Consider the following 27,538-nt stretch of genomic DNA (forward strand, 5'->3'; position numbering starts at 1 on the left):
GAGAGACAGAAAGAGAAAGGAAGAAAGGAGAGAACTGGGAACAGTGAGAACAGGGGACAAAACAGGGGACGCAAGTTCTCCAGCGGACTATTAAAATGCAGCAACTAACCACAATCAGTGCGGGGCCCAAAAACTTCGCGATGGGTTTCTTGTCTCACGGGGAAAGACTGGACAAGGGGAGGTGGCGGTGGTGGGGGGACCACCGGGAACTTGGAGAACGCTTGGCGCCTGGGAAAAGGCCGCGGTTGTCACGGCCAGTTCGCGGGTGGGCGTGCGCTGGGCAGCGGCCCGGAGGAGGGGCCGGGGTGGCCAGGAGCCCGGGCTCTTCCCGGCCAGCGGGCAGGCGGCGGCGGGCATGGCAGAGGCACGGCCGGGGCCGGCGGGGCTGCAGCTCAGCGCGCTGCCCGACGAGTCGCCGCTGCTGCAGCCCAGCCTGGCCGAGCTGCGGCGCCGGGCCGGGGAGGCCGAGCTCGAGCCGGGGCCGCTGTCGCTCACCGACTCCTTCCTGCTGCGGTTCCTGCGCGCCCGGGACTTCGACCTGGACCTGGCCTGGCGGGTGAGGCATCCCCGCGACGGGCACGGCCGGGCACCTGCGGGTGGGGGGGACGCGCCCCGCCGAGCGCCGGGGGCGGGGGTGTGAGCGACGCCGAGCTCGCCCGTCCTTCCAGTCGCCCTGGGTTCTGGGGAGAGAAAACAGGAAAAACTTGCGGCCGTTAGCCCGCAAAACCGGGAATTCCGCATCAGAGGAGTTTCCCGAACCAGTTTGGGGATGGCACAAAAAACAGCTCCTACGCGTGTGTAGTTTTAGGAAAAGTAGAAACAGCCCGTCACGTAGCAGGTCTCTGCACGCGTGGCGGGGGCAAGAAAGTTGGCAGGAAAACCGAAGGTCAGATTCTGGCCCCAAACCCAGGCAGCGGCCACAAAAAGTATTCCTAGTAGTATCCAGGTTTCCAAAGTAAAAAGCTTCTCTGCATTTTAAAAATTAAAAGTAATTTAAAGTTTGCTAATTGAAGTTTGGGTGGCATGGGTAGTTGCATTAGTGTTAAGGTTTTGGTGTATAACGTTACTGCACCTTCACAGCCACCGAAGCGACCAGGACCCGAGAACCACAGTCCTCTTAGGTCATTCCCTGTTCCCAGTATTTGAACAGAGTGGGGGTTTAGCCTCTCTCTCTCTCTCTCTCTCTCTCTCTCTCTCTCTCTCTCTCTCTCTCTCTCTCTCTCTCTCTCTCTCTCTCTCTCTGCTGTAAAGTTACTGCTGGTTGAAAACTGGGATGCCCAAAAGTAGAGAGAGAGTATGGGGAATATTGTCTGCCATAGAGGCAGGGGGAGGGTGGGAAAGGGGGGGGGGTATACCCGGGATATTGGTGGTGGGGAATGTGCACTGGTGGAGGGATGGGTGTTTGATCATTGTGAGATTGTAACCCAAACATGAAAGCTTGTAACTATCTCACGGTGATTCAATAAAATTTAAAAAAATTTTTTGAAAAGAAAACAGGGATGGTTGGAAAATAAAAATCAAAAGGAAGGATAAGATCATGAGTTGTTATTTGGGACTCGTCCTTCTCATCTGCTAAATAACGGTGAGGAAGCCTACCTCATTGATTTGTTGTCAGGATTGAACATTAACCAATTTGCAGAACAAGCCGTACTCAACGCCTGTGTGCCAGCAATAGAATTCGATGTTGTTCTTCCTCTATCGGGCTTGCTCAAGGCTGCATCTCAAAATGATTAGCCGGGACAGCATCCCAACTTGTCTCCATACTGTTGATTGATTGATTGATTGATTTTTTAATTGCAAGGACAAAAACAAGGGTGATAAAACTAATTTATAAATAGTGGAGAGTTCAAATTAAGTTTCTAAAGGAAAAAAGTTCCCCAGTCCCAAACCAACTTTGCCTATTCTTTTCAAGGAAGCAGCTAATAGTTGCACGTTCCTGTTCATCTTTCCAGATAGGGTCTGTGTGATAGACATCATCAATATGATGTCTATCATCGATATGAGCATGCGTGCATGCGTCTTATTCTTTTGTGAACTGTGCATATTCCAACGTATTTGCTAGTTGCTCTTTATCGACCAGTTCCTGTTATTGGACCTTGGAGTAATCATGAGTGGATAGTCGTGTAGCCATGTATAATGTGCCTGATTTTTTTTTTAACTGCCATTTGGTTGGTGGTATGGAAAAGGCAGTAAACACTATGAAATAGAATTCTTCCATCATCATGTGGACATTCTACGATTTCTTTGTATGTTTGTCTTTGTGCCTGAATAGGAATATGGTCTTTCATATTTAGCCTGATAAATTGCTGGATGCTGTGAGATGCAAAATTTAGTACTGGCAAATATAATGACTCTCAAAGAATTTTCATTCATTTCATCATATCTATATTGCAAAACGTGTGTTTCGCTCCATATTATCATCTACATTGTGTTATCAAACACAGTTATCTGTGGGAGTCACCTCGATACATAAAACTCTTTTTTTTTTTTTTTTTTGCTTTATGGGTCACACCCGGCGATGCACAGGGGTCACTCCTGGCTCATGCACTCAGGAATCACCCCTGGCGGTGCTCAGGGGACCATATGGGATGCTGGGATTCGAACCCGGGTCGGCCGCGTGCAAGGCAAACGCCCTACTCACTGTGCTATCACTCCAGCCCCAAAACTCTTTTTATTAAAATATGCATTTATTTAATCACAAACAAGTTTATTCAACTCGTATAAATTTGAATTAAAAAGTCTGCCCCAGTTAACAATTGTTTTGTCAGTTATTCATTTTCTTCTATTTCTTCTCACATTATATATATATGTATATATATATACATATAGTATCTGAGCTGTTTTTATTGGTTTTGAGTCATACCCAACTGTGCTCAGCACCTACTCCTGACCCTGTTTTTAGGGATCATTCCTAGCAGGCTTGGGGGACCCTATGTGATGCTGGGGATCAAATTTTTGTTGGCCATATGCTAGGCAAGCACATTACCCACTTTATTATCTCTAGGGACATGGAACTTTATTTTTATCCTTGAGTTATTGAATTACTGGACTTTGTTTTGATGTTATAAATTAAATAGAAATGTGACTTTTATTTAGAATGTGACTATTTTCTTTTTTCTTTGCTTTTTCGGTTACACCAGATAATGCTCAGGGATTACTACTGGTTCTGCACTCAGGAGTTACTCCTGGCAGTGCTCAAGAGACCATATAGGCTGCCGAGGATCTAACTCAGGTCAGCTGCATGCAAGGCAAGCATCCTGTCGGTTGTACTATCACTCTGGCCCCTAGTTTCATTTTTTAAATGGCTAGTATTTACCCAGCAGCTACTAAATATGAAGATCCAACCTCAGGTTCTTTGAAGAGAACAGTTTCACTGATGAGTCTAACATCTTGATGTGTAGAAGTTTAAAGCAAAAAGCGTGTCAATTAATGATTGCATTAACTGTCTTTTAATAAATTGTTATTAAAAAATTTTAGGGCATTCCCAACAATGCTCAGGGCTTATTCCTGGCCTTGCATTCGGGGATCACTCGTGGCAGAGTTCAAGGGATCATATGGAGTGCCAGAGTTTGAACCCGGGTAGGCCACATGAAGGCAAGTGTACAATATGTACCCACTGTACAATATCTCTCAGATCTCTTAGTTGCTTTTAAAAATAGTTTCTAACTAAAAGAAGGTGTAAAAGTTATCTCTGAGATCCATTTTATATGTTTTTTGTTTTCTTATTTTTTTCTGAATTGTTTTCATTCCACATGTCCTTGAGGAATTCACTAGCAGGACTGTGTCTAAGTCTGCTAGATAGAAATCAAACTATTGCCTATAAACTCTTTGACTTACTTTTCTACCAATCTAAAAGGAAAGGGAAGCATTTTTCCCAAAGTGGGACATACTGCCTTCTACTTCTCTCTGGGGATGGCTGGCAAAGTGGAGGTTGGGGTGCGGAACAGTAACCTTGGGCACAATTATAAGGGACTGTCTGTGTGTAAGTTCACTTAAAGAAGGTAGATTGTCAGGGAAGTGCTGAGTAATTTCCTACCAATTTTACTGAGATACCAAACTATTATTATTATTATTATTATTATTATTACTACTACTATTTACTCCAAAGAGGGAAGTAGGTCAAATAAGCTTGGGAACCTCTGATAGAGTGTAAACCTATTTATTTCCACTCATAAAGTCAACCAATTCTACTCAAACTCCCTTATTATATTGTAACGTAAAGCCTTCACAACTTAAATGTATGAAGTAAACTTACTAAGTTCCTGAGTTGTGAAATTTCACATTGTAGTTTATATTGAAGTTAGAGCTAATGATAGTTTTGTAATCCTAGCAGCCTATGGAGTGCCAGATAAATTGATAATAGTATTTTCATGAATTCACTTCATTATTTTCTCATTTTAGAAGAAATTTTAATATAAAGGGTAAATAACTTGTCTGAAGTCATGGTTACCAAGATGGGCAAAGATTTGAACTTAAACTGATGGGAACTTATATTATTTCTAATTGCCAAATATTTGACATCTGCCTCTTCTGTTTAAAATAATGATCAAAAAAGCAAGCAGTTCTAGGCCAGAGTGGTGATTCAGGATATGAAGTGCCTTGTATGTAGCCAAGTTGCATCTGGTCCCAGCAGACCCCCACAGCATGGCCAGGGGTCAGTCCTGGGTACAGATACAAGAATAGCCCCTGAGCACCACCTGGAACTGCTCAAAAACAGAAGCAAAAAATGAATAAATAAATCAAAGTCATCATCAACAACAAAACAGTGTTAAACTCTGTCTGTTCTATGCATTCTTGTTAACTCTTGTCTCTCAGAAGTTTTGGATCCAGCTGATCCATGCATTAATTTACTTTTTAGCACCTGTAACTACATCCTGTGTGCCTTGCATTCTGCAGATGATCAGGCTAGGGGTTATATCTCTATTATCTAATAAATAGCTTCTAATGAATCACTTTAATAATTACATGGGAAAGGGGCTGGAACAATAGCACAGCGGGTAGGGCATTTGCCTTGCATGCGGCCAACCCAGGTTTGATTCGCAGTATCCCATATGATCCTCTGAGCACCGCCAGGGGTGATTCCTGAGTGCAGAGCTAGGAGTAACCCCTGTGCATCGCCAGGTGTGACCCAAAAAGAAAAAAAAACAATTACATGGGAAAATGAAACCGTTAATTTTAAGTAGCATTTTATTTGATTCAGAACGAAAGGACTCTGTGTCTGAGGACAGTTAAACAAAAACATTGGAAACTGCTGTTAATGTTTATGATTTCCCATAAGACAGGAGGAAGAGAAATTCTTATAAACTGGAATGAAAATATCAGAATGCACAATGTGTCTTTTGTTCTTACTGGTTTTGGAAACTGCTATCTAGGTCACCAATTATTTTTTTGTTGGCAAATACACTGACTTTATTACCTCTGTTGCACTTAACTCTTAGCAGAGTTCTCTTTTTAAATTAAACAGTAATAAAATGTTATTAATGCAAAATAAAAGAGAATAAATACAGAGAGAGGTAGACAATATGGGAGGGGGAAAAAGGGATAGAGGAAAACAGGAGGAACAGAACATAACTACTTTTTCTCCTTTCTGAACACAATACCTCCATTTCTTTCTAGTTCAATTAGGTTCTTTCTTCTTCCAGTCATTCCCAAGCTACCAACATTTCTCAATACATGAGTTTAACTTACCACACATCTTTGCTAAAATTTACATTAGTATATGACATGATTACCACATTGTGGCTATAATATTTATGCTTCTTCCAATGATTAGTCAAATATAAGTTATGTTGTTACCTTTCACTTGAGTTTAGATTCTGTATTAATAGTAGATCTCTTTCAAGCCAAAACAAATATGTTGGCATTTCAGAAACACTGAGGATGCTAATCATCACATAGGAAAATTAAACTATAAGTTTTAAATGTGTAATTTTGGTATTTTCCATTACAGTTTATATTATTTGCGCATAAGACTATGACTTTTGGGGGCTAGAGTGATATCACAGCGGGTTGGGCGTTTGCCTTGCACTTGGCCGACCCGGGTTTGATTCCCAGCATCCCATATGGTCCCCTGAGAACCACCAGGGCTAATTCCTGAGTGCAGAGCCAGGAGTGACCCCTGTGCATCGCCGGGTATGATCCAAAAAGCAAAAAAACCAAAAAAAACATGACTTTTATTGGTGGCTCTTTTAGAAAACTGAAAATGGGACTACTCCTTCAACTCTCATCTAGGCATATTGATCTGTCGGTTAAATTCAAATCACTATTAACCAAATTGATTTTTTTATCATTTTTCTCTTAATAGAAACTATAGCAGTGGTATAGAATAATTCCTTATATTTTTATTTCTGTTTTTGAAAAAAAAATTTAAATTCTAGTTCCTTTCAACATAAACCTGTACTAAGTACTTGAGTTTATTTAACTTTCCCTATTGTATAGGTAGTAATGTGAAGTACCACTCATTATGCTTATTTATGCTTTTCCCATAAACTTCCACAGTAGATATTGAGAAGACATGACTCAAAGGACTGAAATACTTACCTGATATTACAGCAATAAGTGGTGGAATCAGGATTTTTGCATAACATTAACTAAGTTTTTTTCTGCATAGCATTATTTAATACCGAAAGCAGAGAACAACAATCACAAATGTTTAAAACAGATGCAGGATCCCGCCTTGCAAGCAGAAGGGCAGATTTGATTCCTGATTCCAGCAGCTCATATACTTGGAACCCCCAAGACCACGACTAATTGTGGTATCTCTCATGTACCGCAGACAAGTATGCAGAAACACTGCAACTAGAGTGTGTGGGTCCCACTCCCCTTCCTGCACCCCCCCCAAGTAATATAACTAAGTAAGTGTGCAACCCCCAGTTATTGCAGAAACAAGAGGGAAAACATTTTAAAAAATAAGAGAAAAAGGAAACTAAAGTCCATTATCACTGTTGAAAAGATGCAAAAATCCTCAATAAATACTTAGCAAGTTGAACATGCAAAGGATCAAATATTGAGTCCAAATGGAATTTACTCTAGATGCAAGGGATGGTCAAGACATACAGATCAATTCATGCAACATATGACATAAACAAAACACAAAAGTCTTATGATCATATGAATAGATGCTACAGTAAAAGCATTTGACAGGATTTAGCATTCATTTGTGATTTAACAAAAAAATTTTCAAATGGTTAAAGAAGGCACATGTCTTCAAAATAATAGTGACTGCATCTAACAGGCCTGCTGCTCAGACTCATTCTCAGTAGGAAAAGTCTGAAAGCCTTTTTTCCATTTAAGATTAGGATGTCCTTCCTCTGAGACATAAATGTCCAGATTATCATTACATAGAATGAAAAGGAAGCTTTTCACAACATAGCCGGGTCTGTATGACCCAGTTGTCAGCAACATCTGTCCAATGAAAGCAGGGGTTGTATTCTGATTACTACTATAACCCAAATGCCTAAAATAGCACATGAACATTGTATATACTAAACCAGAACAACAACAAAAAGGTGAGTTAATTCGCCTCGTTGATTGCTATTCTGTGTCACTTCAAGAAGTATTAAAAGTGGTTATTTAAATATTATTAATATATAAAATAGCACTAACACAAATTTGTTAGTTTGAACCAGGGTTCATCTCTGGTGCACATTGTATCAAATTGGGAACTTGACTGACAGGAAACTATCTCTGGTGATCTCTCATTCTTCTTGAACTCTCTCCCCAAAGCCTTATATTTTAGTAATCTTATCTGAATTGTCTAGATTCCAAAAAAGTAAACACTGAGCCTCAATCTACGTGCACCTGGGCCTCACTGCTCCTGACATCCAGAGAAGGTGAATGTGACCACACTTACCCACAGGTCATGCTTCCATCTTAATAGGCTTATCGCCATGGAGATAATAAGATCTGTAACATGAGGTGTTTTTTTTTAAAAAAACTGAAACAGAGAAACTCTTACCTCCTAGCAGAGTGTCACTTCTGCAAAAGTAAGATGTGAGACTAGCCCCATGGGGAAGGAATCAAATGGATTACATATCTTGATTGGAAGAATGCACTGAGCATACCATCCGAGGAAGAATTTTTGGCAATTTTATTTGGCAACTGTTTAGCGTAGGGGACAAATTAAAGCTATTCAACTTTCAATTTGTGATAAACTATTGTCACCTGAGAGGGTGGCTAAGGTCATCCGGAAAGTCTAAGTTCTATCATTTTTGTGCAATACTTGCCTGTATACTATCTACAGACATTGTAATTTTGTTTTATAGTTGCTACAAAACTATTTTAAGTGGAGATCTGAATGTCCAGAAATAAGTGCAGATCTACACCCTAGAAGTATTCTTGGTCTTCTAAAGGCAGGCTACCTTGGAGTCCTGAGAGCTAGAGATCCAACTGGAAGTAAAGTTCTTATTTACAGAATTGGTAAGTTATGATACCACTCTTTTTCCCCCTCCTATTGATGTGATAGTCGATGATTATTATTACTTCTTCTTCTTTCTTCTTCTTCTTCTTCTTCTTGTTTTTGTTCTTTTCTTCTTCTTCTTTTACTCCTCCTCCTCCACCTCCTCCTCCTCCTCCTCCTTCTCTTCTTCTTCTCCTTCTCCTTCTTCCTCTTCCTCTTCTTCTTCTCTTCTTCTTCTTCTTCCTCTTCTTATCCTTCTTCTTCTCCTTCTTCTTCTTCTTCTCCTTCTCCTTCTTCCTCTTTCCTCTTCCTCTTCTTCTTCTTCTCTTCTTCTTCTTCTTCCTCTTCTTCTCCTTCTTCTTCTTCTCCTTCTTCTTCTTCTTCTTCTTCTTCTTCTTCTTCTTCTTCTTCTTCTTCTTCTTCTTCTTCTTCTTCTTCTTCTTCTTCTTCTTCTTCTTCTTCTTCTTCTTCTTCTTCTTCTTCTTCTTCTTCTTCTTCTTCTTCTTCTTCTTCTTCCTCCTCCTCCTCCTCCTCCTCCCCATCCTTCCTCTTCCTTCTTCTGCTGCTTCTGCTTCTTCTCCTCTTCCTCCTCCTCCTCCCTCTTCTTCTTTTCCTTCTTTTTCCTTTGTTGTTGAGACAACATGGTTTATTGTGTGTTAATGTTTTATGCTTTGAATTTAAAAAGTTACTGTACCTGCATCACAATCTAAGTGCTAAAGACCATCTATTGACTGTCCTTATGTCACTTTTATGTCATTAATACCATGCCATTGTCTTTTCTTGAGTCATTTCTAGTCCTTCCATTTTTCTCTAACTCCTGTTTGGTAACCTCTATTGTAAAGTTCCATTGCCAGAGTCCAAGTTTTTGTTTTCAGTGGCTGCTGGCCAGTCCCTTTCTTTGTTTCTTTCTGTAACACATATATTTGAGATCATTTGACATTTGTCTTTTACCCTCTGACTTATTTTGGTTAACATGACACCCTCTAGTTCCATCTAAGTTTAATCAAAAGGCAAAATTTTATCTTTTCTTAGAATTTAGCGGTCCATTGTGATATTTCTTTTTTGAGGTTGGGGGAGGGTTGGGTGATACCTGTTGGTATCTGGGGTTACTCCTGGCTATGCTCAGGGGCCAGTCCTAGAGGTGCACTGAGGACTATGTTTAGTGTCAGGGATCTAACCATGTCTGCTGCATAGTTAACTATGTCTGCATAGTCTCTCCAGCTTCTTGTACTTTTGTTAACTGTTATATTTAAGAAGTTTGCTTTTTCAGGTCTTAAGTAAGTGTAAATTTTAAAATTTCTCAAATATAATACAACAAGGGTCATGGAGATAGTACTATAGGAAGTAAGGTGTGATATATAGGCTGCTGTGATAAAATTATCACAAACCATTGAATATATAATTTTTCCCTTTGTCCATACCATCAATTGTATTAAAGAAAAGAATAGAACAAAGAGAAATGAGGGGGTTGTGGGTGAGGGAAGAAAAAGATTTAAAAAAAGTGTTTTAAAGTGTTTTTATAGGAACATCAGATAAGAATTCTAAACTACTATAGTGTAAAATCTGTGAGACCATAGATATTTTTTTTCTCTTTGGTTTACTAATATACCCCCAAGCACTACTAGATGAGGGCAAGCACACTAGTCATGAGTGGATGACTGGTTGACACAAAGTGGTGAAGAAAGGACTCCTTACCCTGGCTAGGAAGACCCAGGAGAGGAGTAACCTCCCTGGGAAGGGTTGATGACACTATCCTACAGGCCCCTCTTTCTGATCAATGCTTCTGCTTTGTGATAAGCCATTCATAGTTTCTTGTAGGTTAGAGCCTGTGGCTTCTGGCACTTCTATGGGCCCATAAGTAAAAGTGGCAGGTGGAGGGCAACTCCTCTGGCTCCTAGCATCTTATCTTTGCTCAGTTGAAAGGACAAAGATAGCCAATATTTGACATGCAGAATACTGCAACTTATACATATTTTTAATGTCATTTATACATATTGTAGGGAACTTTCAAGTGCTTATAGGTTTTCTTTTCCCTGAGGACATTTTCTTATAACTCAATTACATGCTATTTTGCAAGGTGACACTGTACTTCATGTTTGAAAAGGCATCAGAAACCTGAAAAGATCAATTCTGGTTGGTTTTGCTTCAGTTTGTGGGAAAAATACAACTGGACCAGTAATGGAGTTTTTATCTATAACTAAAATCATGTTGTTGATTATATTCACTTTTTGTAGGGTAGAAAATATCCTAAGTTCTTTCTGTGTAGTAGATAAGTACAGAACACCTCTGTTTTATGTAGCAAGACAGACTTTATTTTGTAAAAATATAAGGTGTCCAATTACCTTTGAATTAAAGTAAGCAAAAAAATTCTTTTAGTAGGCCTGAGAAGCACTTTCATTCCAAAAGTATATATTATTTATCTTAAATTCAATTTCAATTGGGACTCTTATATTTTATTTATCAACCCTATGGAGGGGTCCCAGAAACATAAACATGAAACCTAAATGATTTTTCGGTTTGTGTTCTGGCTCTTCACTTCATGGGTAGAAAATTTTTTTCTAGTTTATTGATAAACTAATTGGGCCATATTAAAGCTTGATAATGATATGCGTCATGAAGATGCCACCTTGATAGTAAAAAAACATAAATACTTTTTACACTAAATCAATATCTTCTATTGTGTAGTACAGAAGCTTATTACTTCAGAAGTGTAGCATATAACCTTACACGTAGCACATTATTTTATAAGTGAAATTTAATTTGAAAATCAAGAAAAGGAGTCAAGTGATAGAGGATACGGGGGTACCTTGCAGTCAGTGGACCTGTGTTCAGTCTCTGGCATCAATATGAGCCCCCGAGTCCCATCAGGAGTTCCTCTCTGATCGAAACACAGCCAGGAGTAAGTTCAAGCCCCTCACCCACCAAAAACCCAAATGAAATCAAGAAAAAAAAAAGGTATGGCGATGTAAATATTCAACAGAATACATATATCTGTGTTTCAAAGATAGCATGCGCTATTTCATAGTGAAAGATAAGCTCAGTTTATGAGAAAAACAAAAAGATAAATATTTATGCTTTATTGTCATATAACTGGACTGGAGCGATAGCACAGCGTTTGGGCATTCACCTTTCACTCGGCCGACCCGAGTTCGATTCCTCTGCCCCTCTTAGAAAGCCTGGCAAGCTACTGAGAGTGTCGAGCCCGCGGGGCAGAGCCTGGCAAGCTACCCGTGTGTATTGGATATGCCAAAGACAGTAACAATAAGTCTCTCAATGAGAGACGTTACTGGTGCCCGCTCGAACAAATCGATGAGCAACAGGATGACAGTGACAGTGACAGTGTCAGTTAACTGAATAGGTAACAGGAGCTAAAATAGAAAACTTGTGGTAAGGCATCGGCATGACTGCTTTTCCTTGCCTCTGCCTCTGTGTAGTAAAGGCAGTGAGGAAATGCACAGAGCTGCTTCCCAACCAGGATGGACAACCCAAGGTGAAAATAAGTTGTTACCATTATTAGCCAATAAACCAGAGGAGAGCATTTTATGCTACTTGAGACTTAGGACTGTGCTACTGCAGCACAAGTAAATTTTAACACTGACTACGAAGTTTTAGGAATTAATTCCTAGTGCTTAGAAATGTAGGTTGGAGGACATGTTACTTGGGTCACTGTCTGTCACTGTCATCGAGTTTGCTCATCTATTTGCTTGAGCAGGCACCAGTAACATCTCCATTGTGAGACTTGTTGTTACTGTTTTTGGCATATCAAATACACCACGAGTAGCTTGCCAGGCTCTGCCATGCGGGCGGGATACTCTCGGTATCTTGCCGGGCTCTCTGAGAGTGGTGGAGGAATTGAACTAGGGTTGGCCACATGCAAGGCAAACGCCCTACTGCTGTGCTATCGCTCCAGCCTGTTACTTGGGTAGAAATTGGAATTCTTCACATTTGAACTACAGGGAAATCCATATAATGGTTACCCCAGTTTTCTCAACTGTAAAGCAGAAAAAGTGAAAAACCTATCTCATAGGGCATTCTAAGCGTTAATCTTGTAATATGTATTATTCTACTTTAACAGAATATTACCTGGCATAATTACAGCATATAATAAATGTCAAATAGTTTCTGGTGAAAGAATCTAAAATTTAGGGCATGTTTTTGTTCTGCTCGAAGGAGAGTTTGGACTAGCACTATTCCATAGAGTTTTCTATGGTGGAATAATTTTATAGTATGTGTACCATGTGAGATTTTTAAAACAAATTAAAATCAATTTTATTTAATAAATCTGGGAGCTTTAACTAAGCTCCCAGAAGCCTAGTTCTTCCTCTTGAAGATTCTGACAAGCTACCAAGAGCTTATTGCTCCTGTGGCATATTCATATCCCAAATACAGTAATAGATATATACATACAACTCGGAAAGCCTGGCAAGCTACTGAGAGTATCCGGCCCACATGGCAAAGCCTGGCAAACTACGTGTGGTGTATTCGATATGCCAAAAACAGTAACGATAGGTCTCATTCCCCTGACCCTGAAAGAGCCTCCAATTGTTGGGAAAGATGAGTAAGAAGAGGCTGCTAAAATCTCAGGGCTGAGTGTAATAGAGACATTACTGGTGCCTGCTCGAGTAAATTGACAAACAACAGGATGACAGTGATGCAGCGATTTAATACTAGTTAAAATTTAAGCCACTACAAGTGCCAACTTGCCATAGTATTTGATAACACAGGTCCAGACCATCATATTGATTGGTTATCAATTTTTGAGGTCGGGGGGATTTGGGTCACACCTAGGGAGGCTCAGAAGTAACTCCTGGCTCTGCATTCAGGAATCACTCCTGGTGGTGCTTAGTGGACCATCTGGGCTGCTGGGGATAGAACCTGGGTCACCCCATGCAAGGCAAACACCCTCTCTACTGTACTATCACTCCAGCCCCATTAGTATACATTTTTGAAGATCAGTATCAAATTCTGAAGTTGCATTCAGTATTTTTTTTTACACTATCTCATCTTTCAGCCAATATCTGAAGTAGGATGGTATATTTGTGTTGGGTTATCCAGAGACTGATTACTCAAAACCAGGAATATAAAGACTTTTAAAAGCAAAAGGCAGGGGCGGGAAAGAGTGTGGTGGCCATGGCGCTTGCTTTGCATGCAGCCTACACAGGTTTGTTCCTTGGCATCCCATAAGCCCCCTCACCCCCCAACAGCTCCAGTAGTAATCCCTGAGCATTGCCAGGTGTGGCCAAAAATAAACAAACACACAAAGACAACAAAAGGTCACTCTGGGTACGTGCTTAACCTGCTCATGGGTGACCCGGGTTCTCACTGCATCCTATATGATTTCCTGCACACTGCCAGGAATAATCCCAGACCGCAGAGCCAGGAGTCAGCCCTGAGAGATGCTGTGGTGAAAAACAAGCAAAGAAAAGAAACAACAACAAACCATCTTATTTCACTAAAAAGTTTTTTTTTAAAAAAAAGCTATTAAGAGGCTGGAGAGATAGTTCATTGGGTAACACATGGTCCACATATGGGAGAAGCAGATTCTATCCCTGGCACTTCATAGTTCCTAAAGCACCATCAACTGGATTAACCCCCAAGCAGAGAGCTGGAAAGGACTAAATGCATATATACATGCAATATGCTAAAGTTTGTAATCCAGAATAAAGCAGAAGCTCTTCCCTGTCATCTCCCTCATCCTCATTCTCAACCAAATTTCTTGGCATCCTGTATGGTCACCCAAGAACCGCCAGGAGTAACCCCTGAGCCTTGCCAGGGGTTAAATTAGTGTTCTCAGTTTTCAATTCACTGGAGGATGAAATATCCATAACATATGACCTTTTCTCTAATAGCCATGATTAGTCCTACATTTTTTGGTTTCTCAACAGAGCATGCCACTTTCTCTTTGTTCAGATATTCCATCCCTTAGTCTGAGGCCACATTCTCCTGAGGACATTGTTCTCAGCCTTCTCTATTATTACTTTATCTCTCTTCTATAATAGAGATAATCTTTTGTCCTAGGTTGTCATATGTGCCCCAGTAACTCCAAGATATATATCTTGAAGCCTAAAATAGATTTGCCCACAAGGATTCATACCACCAGCTACTTATTCTAGCTATCACCATTTCATTAGAGCCAAAACTAATGTTTTACTCCCCAAACAACTCTCTTTTAGTGTTCTCTATCTCAATAAGTGCTACCATCATTTGTCTAGTCTAAAAACTGGTACTTAAAAATTTCACCTAGTTAGTTATCTATTGTTCCTTTTCATTTCATTCTTTGAAATGGACTCCAATGACTCTTTAATCTGAAAACTTGTCATTTTTTTCAGGCTGGGAAAATTTTTCTCTACCATAATCCTCTTTTCTTTGTCCCAAATTCTCTATTAGTGATTTTCAGAGCTTTTATCAATTGAATGTTGAAACTCCTAAATCTGTTTTTACTTTTATCTCTAAGCTCGTTATTCATACCTATGAACTGTTAGTACTTCCATGCATCACTGAAGAGATATTCTCAGCTTGATATTCCAAACCACTGTTCACTCATTGGCTGTGTCTTTTTTTTAGTCAGTTGTCTCATCAACTGAGATTTGTTGTCATAACCATTATTTTATTTCCAAGTTGATATCTGATTATTTTAAATAATAGTCTGTAAGATCAGAACGATAGTACAGGGGATAAGGTGCTCGCTTTGTATGTGACCTCTTCTGCTAAACCTGGTTCAATTCCCAGCACCACATATGGTTTCAGATTACTATCATGGGTGACTCCTGAGCACAGAGCCAGAAAAAGGCCCTGAGCACCCAAAGGCAGAAAAAAAAAAAAAAACAAGAACAAAAGGACAAACTAACAGCCTACAGTATTCTTCCCCACACTGAAATAGTTTAGCTTCTTTTTTTTATGACTCACGGGCTTTCATCTATTGAGGTTGGTTCCTCTCTTATCTGTGCGTACATATTTTACATATTGTAATTCTTAGAGGATGTGTATGCTTTATAAGATATCTGCATACCTGTCATTTAGTCATGGACTGTGTCAAGGATGGCTGGGAAGGGGTGAGAGGTGTGAATTAGTGTCCAGTAACTCCTTTTCTTAACATAGTCACAGGCACTTCCCGTTTCTGCTGGGTGTGGACCACCTACCTGAGTGTCTCCTTAACTTTGCATTCCAAAGCCTGCACTTGTTGTTTTAGCAGATAGGAATCTGGTTCTGTGTTGTTTGTTCTCTGAAGCCATTGGAGAGATGAGCCTGCCTGCTTGCCTGTTCCTTACACAGATTCCATGCCAGTTTTTCTGCACCTCTAGTCCAGGTCATGCTTTACCCAATTCCAACACCTCTGAGCTTGGAAAACAGGCATTTTCATCTATGACCTTCCTGCATGTTTTGGGTTATAGTTTCACCTGGCAATCAAATGCACTCTGCATTAATTCTCTTCACCATTAACACCTTCTCCCTTGCCCCAATTTTCTTTCTGGACCACACTGAGCAGTGCTCACATTTTACTCCTGCCTCTGCACTCAGGGGTCACACTTGGCGTTAGGACTCAAACCCATGCTGGCCAACATGCAAGGCGATGCTTTCCTGCTGTGATATTCTCTGCTTCCACACCATTTTCTTTCTGTCTCTTCAGAATGTGTGTCACCACACTAGGCACACCATCATAATACCGCCCTCCCCTTGCCATCTTTTGATCCCTCCACTCTCTGATCCCTCCTTATCTCTTTCCCTTTAGTAACCTCAGCTCTGCAGTCTCAGTTCAAAAGTTGTTTCTATTTTATTTTATTCTATTTTATTTTATTTTATTATTTGTTTATTCTCATTTGGTCTTGTCTGCTCTCTTGCTTTGCTTCTTCATGTCTCACATATAAGTCGGATCATCTGGTATGTCTTTCTCTTTCATACTAGTCCGCTTAGTAAAAACCCCTCTATTTCGGAGGCTGGAGCAATAGCACAGCGGATAGGGAATTTGCCTTGCATGAGGCCGACTTGGGTTCAATTCCCAGCATCCCATATGGTCCCTTGAGCACCACCAGGGGTAATTTCTGAGTGCAGAGCCAAAAGTGACCCCTGTGTATCGCCGGGTGTGACCCAAAAAGCAAAAACAAAACAAAACAAAAACACAAAAAAATACCCCAAAAACAAAACCTCTCTATTTCTATCCATGTTGTTGAAAAAGCTGATTTCCTCTTTTCTTATGGTTGAGTAGCATTCTATTGTGTATGTCTGCTACATTTTCTGTATCTTTTCATGCATATAGTACACTCAAGTATTGTTTTCAGGCCTTGACTATTGTAAACAGTGCTGCCATTAAGACAGGTGTGTATAGAGCTCTTCAAAGCAGTGCTTTTGTGTTCTTTGGACGAATAACTGGAAGTGGAATTGCTGGGTCACATAATAGAACGATTTGTAATATTTTGACAAATCTCCCTACTGCTTTCCAGAGAGGTTAAACCGGTTTTCAGTCTTGTCAAAGTGTAGGAGGATTTATTTTCTCCACACCCTGTCAATGCTTGTTACTTGTCTTTATTTTTGATGTAGGCCACTCTCACAGGCATGAGATAACAGAGTCTTGTCATTTTTATTTGCATTTCCCTGATGACATTTCATGATGAATATCTTATCATGAGCCTGTTTGCGCCCTGTATGTATTTAACAATGTGCCTGTTTAGCTTTTTTTCTGCATTTTTATGAGGGAGGGGTTTGCTCCTCACTGGGATTATACTTGACCCAAGTGTACAGTTTTGATGGTTCAGTGCTAGGACCTGGCTGTGTGATACGGGACTCCATATGCAAAGCTTCCTCTTCAGTTCTTCAGGTTTTCTCCTCAACCCCTTCTCCACAACTTTTTTTGTTTTTCTTTTTGGGTCACACCCCGCAATGCACAGGGGTTACTCCTGGCTTTGCGTTCAGGAATTATTCCTGGCAGCACTCAAGGGACCATATGGGATGCTGGAGATCGAACCCGGGTAGGCCATGTGCAAGGCAAACACCCTACCCGCTGTGCTATCACTCCAGTCCCCTTCTCCACAACTTTTGATGGTATTTTTTCCTTTGTTAAGTTTTGTGATCTCCTTATATGTCTTTTATATTAACCCATTGTCACTTTGTCAAATGTGTGATGGAAGAATATTTTCTCCCACTCAATAAGATGTATTTTTGTTTTAATGATACTTATTTTGTTTTCTGAAATTAAAAAAATTTAGTATAATCCAATGGCTGTTTTTGTTTTAGTTTTCCTTGCCATTGGATTGAAATTCTGGAACATATTCAGAAAGTCAGTATCATGATATGATTATCCAATGTTTTTCTCAATGTATTTTATTTTCTGGTTTTGGATCTAACATTCAATTCTCTTTTTTTTGGGGGGGGAGTGTTCATTTTTTATATAAACATCTGGTGATCAGGGGCTATTTCTAGCTTTGTGTTTGTGGTTTGCTTCCTGCACTGCTTTAAGGACCAGAGTTGCTGGAGATAGAATTTAGGCCTCCCACATGTAACACAAGTAAAGCTCAGCATATTGTCGTGTCACTTTGTCCCTAGAGAAGTCTTTTCTTAACCCATACTGAGTTAACTATATGTAATCATTTAAGTCAAAAATAATTTTCCTTTGTAAATCCTTATGATTATTTACACAATGCTGATATAATATTTAATTTTTTTTAGCATACTGGGATCCAAAGGTTTTCACAGCTTATGATGTATTTCGTGTAAGCCTAATCACATCCGAGCTTATTGTACAGGAAATTGAAACACAACGAAATGGTATCAAGGCTGTCTTTGATCTGGAAGGTTGGCAATTTTCTCATGCTCTTCAAATTAGCCCATCTGTAGCCAAGAAGATTGCTGCGGTTCTTACAGTAAGTGTATATTTTAACTCTTGGGGCTAATATTTCCAAATAATAAATTTAAATTTCGCTATATGTCAGACAGAAAGAAGGTATAGTATAAGGAGAATATTTTAAAAAATTTAAATGATATATAAAATAAATAATGCTTAGAACTAATCTACTTTTGAGATCTTAACCAGAACATAATTTCAAATCTAATAAAGATTTTATGTATGACAGTAATATGTACCAGAGACTTTGCTAAGTGTTTCAAACACTTTATCATTTGATGACCACACTGAGTCTATAACATATGATTAAATTTTTTCCTTAAAAAAGTTAGTTGTGGGGCCAGAGTGATAATCCAGTGAGTAAGGCCTTGCATGTGACCAACCTGGATTCAATCCCTGGCATCCCATATGTTCACCCGAGCACCACTAGGAATAATTCATGAGTGCAGAGTCAAGAGTAACTTCTGAGCACTCTCTTGTGTGGCTCCCCCGAAACAAAACTAAATAACTTCCATAAATAAGATTTTTATAGTGTATCATATAACAGCATATTATAACATATTGGCCACAGTTATGCTTGACATATTTTGTCAGTTGTGAAGTAAGCTCTGATGTCTAAGTCATCTAAATGTGAAAAGTCGTGCTTATAAACACCATTGCCCCTCTACGTAAAAATAGTTGTTGCAACCTCATTTTAGAAATATTGATTTTTCAGCAATATAAGTTTTCAGTGCTATGTAAGTATCAGGTATAGTTTCTCACCCCTGCAACTGTGTATACATATATCATACCTCACACCCCAACAAATGTCACCAACCAATCGCTCCTCTCTCCACCTCTTCCAATTACTGCTCCTCACTTTTTCCCAATGAACTGATTTTAGTTAGATGGTCTTTCTCCTTCTGAACATGTCACCTTCAGTTGAATAGAGTTAGAAACAGCTTGTTTGTCCAGAAGTGGAGAAAAAGTTAGTTAAATTATGACACATCTACTGATCGTTGAAACATTGTTAGACTTAATGATACTTTAAACATGATGTGAACAGATTAAAGTGGAATAAAATTATATACAGTAAGAACCTGAAAGAAAAGTCCCAAATTATATTGTTCATTTAAATGTTATACCTGGGGAAAAAAAAGAATTTTTTTTTTGGGGGGGGGGCGTTCACACCTGGCAATGCACAGGGGTTATTGCTGGCTCATGCACTCAGGAATTACTTCTGGCAGTGCTCAGGGGACCATATGGGATGCTGGAAATCGAACCTGGGTCAACCGCATGCAAGGCAAACGCCCTATCCGCTGTGCTATCTCTCCAGCCCCCCCCCAAGAATTTTTTTTAAAATTTTTTATTAGAGAATCACTGTGATGTACAGTTACAAACTTATGAACTTTTGTGTTTGCATTTTACTCATACAGTGATGTTTACCCATCCCTCCACCAATGCCCATTTACCTCCACCATTGATCCCAATATCCCTCTCACCACCCCCATCCCACCCCTCACCACCCCACCCTGCCTCTGTGGCAGGGCATTCCCCTTTGTTCTCTCTCCTTTTGGGTGTTGTAGTTTGCAGCACTGTTCACAATAGCCAAAATCCGGAAAAAGCCAAAGTGCCCAAGAATTTTTAATGAAAGAAACTTGACAGGAAAAGTCTTTATATTAAAACACTTCTCTGGATTCGAAGTGTTTTAATATAATAAAAACTATTAGAATTTTGCATTTCAACTAAAATTTTAAAACTTTCTAAATAAGCCTGTATCTTATTTTATCTTATTTTTTAAACTTAAAAATGTAAACATGGTTTGCGAAATTGTTCATAATACAGTTGTTTTGGGCATTGAATTTCCAAAGCCAATCCCACCACCAGTGTGTCCCTCCCTCCACCATTGTCTCCAGTTTCCTACCTACTCCCCAAGCCTGCTCCTTTGCACACATATAAATTTATTTTACATTGTTTGCATTGTTTACATTGCAACAATGAAATGGTAAGTGGAATTATCAAGCAATAGTTCAATAAAAGAAAGTTTGTATTAATTGTTATACCTAACACAATGAAATAGTAAGTGGAACTATCAAGCAATAGTTCAATTAAGGAAAGTTTGTATTAATTGTTATGCCTTACCATGAGATCAGGTCAGTGAGGATTTCAAGTCATTGAGCCTTCTGTTCTTTTCTCTGAGTTTAGTTAAGTCTGTATTTTTTTTATGTTAATGACATATGTTTAAAGTGTGTTTATTTTTTCAACTTCTAAGATTGCTTCACCCAACCCCAATCAAACGTTAATTTCTTTTTCTTTTTTTTTTGCTTTTTTTGGGTCACACCGACAATGCACAGGGCTCATGTGGCTCATGCACTCAGGAATTACTCCTGGCGGTGCTCAGGGGACCATATGGAATGCTGGGAATTGAACCTGGGTCTGGCGCGTGCAAGGCAAATGCCCTACCCACTGTGCTGTCGCTCCAGCCCCAAATTATTGATTTCTTAAAACGTATTTGTATGTGGGGCTGGAGAGAGGGTTCAATGGACTATATGCATACTTTGCGTGCTGGAGGTCCGGGTTCAGTTTGTCACTGCATATTCCCTTGAGCAGTGACGGGGTCAGACATGATCTCCCCCAGACCCCCAAACTTTATTTGTGCTCGGAAGTAGATTTATTTCTATATAACTTATGTAAGCATACAAGTCTCACTTAAAATAGGCTGCCTAAGAAATAAAATGAAAACTTTTATTTTTTACAGGGGAGCCACGCCCAGAGGAGCTCAGAGACTACTCCCAATTCTGTAACTGGGAGCTGCTCTGGGTGGTCCTTCAGGGACAATAAATAGTTCCAGGACTGGATCCCAGACCTCTGTACCCAAAGCATGTGTTCAGTCTTTGATCTGTGTCTCTGGACAAAGTGAAACCTTCTTGTACATCTTTCCTAAATCTAGTGACAGTGAATTACAAATTAGGCTATTTTGCTGATTATATGAATAATTTTAAAAATTAAAGTACACTCTTGATCTTATTGTAAGTTTATGAAGTATTATGCCAAGAGAAAACTAATAGGAATATATATATTTATTTATGAGTGTTTTCTTTTTAATTTTCAAAAGGATTCCTTCCCATTAAAAGTTCGTGGTATTCATTTGATAAATGAGCCCGTGATTTTCCATGCTGTCTTTTCAATGATCAAACCATTCCTAACTGAAAAAATTAAAGACCGGGTAAGTAAAACATATTAGAGACACTGTCCTCTACCAAAGTAAAAATTAAAAGATCTTGGGACTAGAGAGATAAGAGAGGTTTATGGGTCCAATTGGATTAGATCTCAAGTACCCCAATGGTGTCTTGAGCAGTGCGTTTGGACCTACCACTGAACCATCATCGAGGAACAAATACTGCAGGAGTCGTTAAGGGACCCCTTAACCAATTTGGGAGGTCCCTCCAAAACAAAAAAAGGTGAAACGTTCATTTTCCCTGCCTCCATGCACACTATTGTCTGTGCCTGTATCTTTGAGCATGTATCTATTCAGTCAATAAATTTTCTTTTTAATCTTGAAAATTAAGTTTTGATTCCTGCAGGGATTCAGGCCTCTCATTGCCAGAGGATATGCACAATGGTATGTTCCCTGCAGAACTGATAACAGCTCTCAAAAGTATGATTTTCTGCTCTGGGAACTTACAGCTAGGTCTGCACATAGACAAAATTATATATGCATTTCAGTCAAAGATTTAAACCAAAAAGTGTTCAGGAGACTGGTTAAATGAACAGATATATTGGTACATTGGAGTATAACAAGACTAACAGGTTATATTAAATCTAAAATAAACATAATGAAATAGCAGTGTCTTTATATAAAAGGGGAAAAATAGTATTAGTATATTTGCATAAAGTTGCACAAAAAGGATTTACAAGAAAACAACTGAAGTGACTATATATGCAGAATGGAGTAGAAGTGTGGATAGGGCAAATGAATATAATCTTTGGATCAAGGCATTGTACTATGTATCATTTTGTTCTGATTTCCTTTGGAGGGGGGTGATGTGCTCAGGTCCTGGCAGTGCTCGGGAAACTTCTGTAGTGTCTGGTATCCAACCTGCTGGCTGCATGGAAGTCAAGCACTCTACCATTTCAGCTCTCCTTCTTTTGGTTTCTAATCACATGTATTTTCTAGGGAAATGAAAAATATACATTTTAGACTTAGACATATTTAATTGAAAACTCTAGTACCTGAAAGAAGAGAATGAAAGATAGAGATTTAGTGCTCTTTAATTTATTCTGTATAGCCTTGTCTCAGTTTATAGGATTTCTCACGTGTTAGAAACAAAGTCTGAGTTCCCAAGAATGATATTCACTTTTCTACATTAATCAACGAGATTTTTTAAGGTCATTCATTTGGACAAAAAATTGGCAACACCTAATTAAAATATAAAATAGTTTGTAAAGATTTTAATAATTAAGTTGCAAATGTTATTTAAATGCAAGTACTAATGATAATGTAGGTTATAAGTGCATGGCTGAAGTTTTAGAAATGACATTGTTTCATATTAAAAAGACATAAAATCTTGAATCTTGTTAGAAAGGTATAATCCTTGGACCAGAGAAATGGTACAGAATTTAAGGCACTTTTCTTACATGAGATAAAAAACTGGTTTGATCCCTAGCACCACATATGGTTTCCTGGCTTCAACAGTAGTGATCCCTGAGCACAGAGCCAGGAGTAAACCCTGAGCACTGCTGTGTGTGAACTATTCCAACCTCCAAAGAAAAGTGTGATCCTTGAGTTCTTTTGAGTGGGCTGGAGCAACAGCACAGTGGTAGGGCATTCGCCTTTCACGAGTCCACCTCGTGTTCGATTCCTCCGGCCCTCTCAGAGAGCTCGGCAAGCTACCGAGAGTATCGTGCCCGCACGGCAGAGCCTGGCAAACTACCTGTGGCGTATTGGATATGCCAAAAATAGTAACAATAAGTCTCACGATGAGAGACGTTACTGGTGCCCGCTCGAACAAATCAATGAGCAAGGGGATGACAGTGACAGTGACAGTGATCTAGTAAGTATTTCTGTCTTCAAGAGCTACCCTCATGGAATGTCCATTTCTCCGAGTGTTTTTGTAATAAACGTTACTAATTTGTGTTTATCTCTTCAGTTTAATTTAATGGTAACTGGTCATGCTCTAACTATGAAAAAGGTAGTTATTTTTATTTTGAATTGTATTGTGTAGGACAAATACAACAATATACTGAGCCAAATAAGTATAACAGTATGAACATGAAAGTATTAAATGAGAGAGCTTAGAAGTTAGGGGAAAGATTTAAGTAAAATTGAGTAAAAGTGAGAGACGTTTAAGACTTCCAGAATGGGAAAGGCCAGTAAGTTGAATCACCTTTCTCCCATTCAGCATTTTGTCAATTTCTTGTAAAAGTTCTTATTTCATTCTTTCTGAGAAGAGCGTAGAGATTTCTCTCAATTGACTGATAAAACCTTTTAGCATTTCAGAAAGAACAAAAAACAAAGTTCAGGAGTAGTAAATTTCTGAGAGCAGGTAACTTGTTCCTTTTATCTCTCAATCATCATATGCTGAAAAGAGTATATGCATATGAAATAATTTTCCAATGTTTGATAAACATTTTGCCCTGGCAGATGAAGACATTTTATTTCAAATAAAATATACCTTTAAACACTTCCCAAGTATTTAACTTCAGGGAATTATATGATTCTTTTTATAGTTTATAATATTTTAAAATTTAGCATTTTCAGTCATCATAATTATCATTTAATATCCATCAACTATATCAAATAAATTATCATTTATATACCCTGTTGTGTGCTCAGATAAATACTTTTATTCACTAATAACCTCATATCTTCTACATAATAGGTACAATGTCTAACTATTTCTGGATGTTATTTATATTACCTTTACACATAAATATAGAAATATATGCTATCTCGTTATGCTAATAAAAGTAAAAATGGTAAGTTCTTATTTCAAATTAAAATTTAAACTATTAAATTAAAATGTACTCAATATGAAAAAAATATATGTGTCTCTACAAGTGACTAAATTTTATATAGGAAAGTTTTTGAGGGAAGGATTTGCTTTTGTTTTTTTGGGTTGCACTCAGCAGTGATCAGGACTTGCTCCTGGTCCTGTGCTCAGGGGTTACACCTTTCTAGCAGTGTTCTGAGGGCACCTGTGGAGTTGGAATCTAACTGATATCGGTGGACCCCGTGGGTGGCTCACGTGGTCGAGGAGGAGGGAAGACAGTCACCTTCTCTCCTCTGCCTCTGCCACCCGCGACCTTGGTGGAAGACTAGCAGCGGTCAAGTCTGCGATGAGCCCCTGCTCCGCCCGGGCCTGAGCCCCGCCAGCCCCCCAAGTGACCGTCAGACCACGCCTGAAGTCCGCTTGGTCTTCTCAGCCCAGGTGTTGATCCCCGCCACCTGATTTCGGGGAGCCACGGACTCAGGCTGGAGCGAGGATTTGTTCTTTGCAGGAAAGGAGAAACCAGTCGGAGGCCTTACTCAGGGTTTCTATGGTTCTTGTCTCGCTTGCGGAAAATAATTTCAGGAGTAGACAAGCAGTGGAGTAAACAGATTTTGATTTAGAGGTTTTTTGAGGGAAGGAGGAAGAGATAAGTGGGAGAACGAACTCGAAACTCAATTCTACAATGGAATCTTTTTATGAGATATAAAAATTTTCAAAAATAATTAATACCACTTGCTAAAATTCTTATCCAAAGATTTGATTTAAGGATACAAAAATAAAATAGAGTTTGATAAATTTAGTGGATAGCTATTCAAATATGTTGTATACATATTAATTCATTTTGATAATGTTTGAATTTTGAATAAGTGGGCTAGCGCGATAGCACAGCGGGTGTTTGCCTTGCACGCGGCCAACCCGGGGTTGGACTCCTTTGTCCCTCTCGGAGAGCCCGGCAAGCTACTGAGAGTATCTCCCCCACATGGCAGAGTCTGGCAAGCTACCAGTGGCATATTCAGTATGCCAAAAACAGTAACAAGTCTCACAATGGAGATGTTGCTGGTGCCTGCTCCAGCAAATCGATGAGCAACAGGGTAACAGTGACAGTGACAGAGACACTAAGACCAGACAGTTCATTTATATCATCTGCAGAATAGCCTCAGGAAAATAGATATTTTTTCTAAGTTATTTTTGCTAAAAAACATCTATACATTGAGGTGTTTTTGCTAAGATGTAAAAATTGCTATTTTTTGCTAAGAAACATCTACACATTAAGGACTAGAACATATAAAATAGCTTTGCTTTAAAAAATATCCTTTGAAATATTTTATAGTCATAATAATGCAAATAGAAAAAGTAGAACTATCAAATTCAGTAGCAGTACAATCTAAACATAAGTAAAGTAATTAGAATCATAATCTGAGGAATGAAGAATATAGTAGCCATATGCGTTTCTTTATCTTGAAAGTAAAACATTGCGTTATGATGTTGCTTTTCTACTAAATGCTTCTACTAAATTGAAGGGCAGTGGGTATGTGGGATGTGTTCTAAAATATTTTCACCATTTCAGATTCATATGCATGGGAGCAATTACAAAGAGAGTTTACTTCAGCATTTCCCAAATATCCTTCCTTTGGAATATGGTGGTGAAGAGTTTTCCATGGAAGACATTTGTCAGGAGTGGACAAATTTTATAATGAAGTCTGAAAATTATCTCAGCAGTATTTCCCAGGGTATTCAATGAGATGTTATTTAATGTGATTGGCTTTCTAATTTAAAATATATGAGTGAGATCCAATGTGGTTACATGAATGATAGAAAAAGAATCTTCTAAGTTAATTAATCAAGGTCTACAAGATTGATGCTTAAAAAGGTAAACATCTGGACAGCAGAGATGGCTTAAAGGGGTGCACACTTTGAATGCAGAAAGACGGAAATCTGTGGTTCAATTCCTGTGGCAGTACCTGGTCTGGGAGAACCACCTGGAGAACCGGAGCGCAGAGCCAAGCCTGGTATACAAGCACTGCTGAGTGTGGACCCTCAACACCCCTCCCCCCAAAGACATCAAAATGTAAAAATCTTATGGTATGAGCAATCTGGGTATTGGGGGATACAACTTTTAAAATGAATTTTCTTAGCATTTGAAGTTACTAAATGTTGGTGCATTAATTTTAAATGATGAGTTAGTGCACCATAGAAAGATTCCTGACATTGGCACTTGAAAGTTATCTCTAAAGTAGCTTACTCATTTGTTCTATGTTTTTGAAGTTTCATTTTAAACAAGTTCTTGATTATATTGGCCTAGCAATCAAATTATAAACAGTTCAATGAAAAGAAATATTAGCACAGGTCAACTGCTGGTAAAAATCTGTTAACACTCATTTTGGGTGAGATCGTATTAGATTGTTATTTCGATGAAAACCTCAATATAGTTTTACAGACTACTTCTATTTGTCAGGAAGGTAATTAATCTCAGGGAAATTCTTTTAGCACACTTGCACAATAGAAGTTTTGACGGAAAAATCTATATATCATAAACTAAAGTATTAGCACTGTGGGTCTCTGAAATTATTTGTGGTGATACAATATATAATAAAAAATAATTTAGAACAAAATTTCAGGTCAATTGATGGCCTCAATACTTTCTGCACTTTCAAATAAAATATATCATTTTGAATTCTGTTCTTGTTTACTTTTATATAAACTACATAGAGATGTAGAGATGAAATATTATTTGGTTGTCATAATATAGACACTTTTAAAATTAAGCAATGATACAACTACACAGGACAGGGAAATGCCTAAATTTTTAAAATACAGTTTAAAAACTCAATTATGTCTGGAGCCTTAGATTTGTGTATGTCAAAATATTCGAGAAGTCTATAATTCATATTTAATTTTAGATAAGCAGTTAGAAGGAGCTGGAAAGAGAATACAATGGGTAGTATGTTTATCTTGCACATGGCTGACACTGGCTTAATCCCAAATTTCAAATGTGATTCTCCAAATACCACCAGAAGTGAACCCTGAACACAGCTAGGAGAAACCTTGACTACAGCTGGCCATGGACCCCAAATCCCCACAAATATACCTTTTAAAAATAAAGTGGTTTAAAAATTCTGTTTGTGCAGTAATTTTTGTCAAAGAATATTTCATTTGTTGAAGATGAGATAAATCAGTCAGTAAATCTTCAAATTTGTGACATTTTTATTATTGTTTTGCAATTTGAGCCTTTCCTTATTTTATGCTAAAGAGCAAACCCAAAGCCTCTTGGCTGTGAAGCATGTATTCTACTTCCGAGCCATGTCTCCAGCCTTAGTATCCTATATATTTTTA

General features: G+C 38.8%; 1 protein-coding gene and 1 non-coding gene across 3 annotated transcripts; both read left to right on the top strand.

Moving 5' to 3' along the window:
• Positions 1–303: 303 nt before the first annotated feature.
• Positions 304–27,277, top strand: TTPA (alpha tocopherol transfer protein). 2 transcript variants are annotated; one of them, XM_004602426.2, is made up of 5 exons: positions 304–556; positions 8,265–8,418; positions 18,059–18,252; positions 21,328–21,438; positions 25,773–27,277. In XM_004602426.2, exons 1-5 carry the CDS (start codon positions 356–358, stop codon positions 25,944–25,946), a joined length of 834 nt encoding a protein of 277 aa, XP_004602483.2. In that variant the 5' UTR covers positions 304–355; the 3' UTR covers positions 25,947–27,277. The 2 variants fall into 2 exon arrangements, with proteins under 2 accessions (XP_004602483.2, XP_054983566.1); XM_055127591.1 differs by lacking the exons at positions 18,059–18,252; positions 21,328–21,438.
• Positions 7,782–7,916, top strand: LOC129403028 (small nucleolar RNA SNORA1). Its single transcript, XR_008629018.1, has one exon. It is a non-coding gene; the product is annotated as a small nucleolar RNA SNORA1 (small nucleolar RNA).
• Positions 27,278–27,538: the final 261 nt, after the last annotated feature.

The sequence above is a fragment of the Sorex araneus genome, chromosome 2, assembly GCF_027595985.1.
Source record: "Sorex araneus isolate mSorAra2 chromosome 2, mSorAra2.pri, whole genome shotgun sequence".
NCBI lineage: Eukaryota > Metazoa > Chordata > Mammalia > Eulipotyphla > Soricidae > Sorex > Sorex araneus.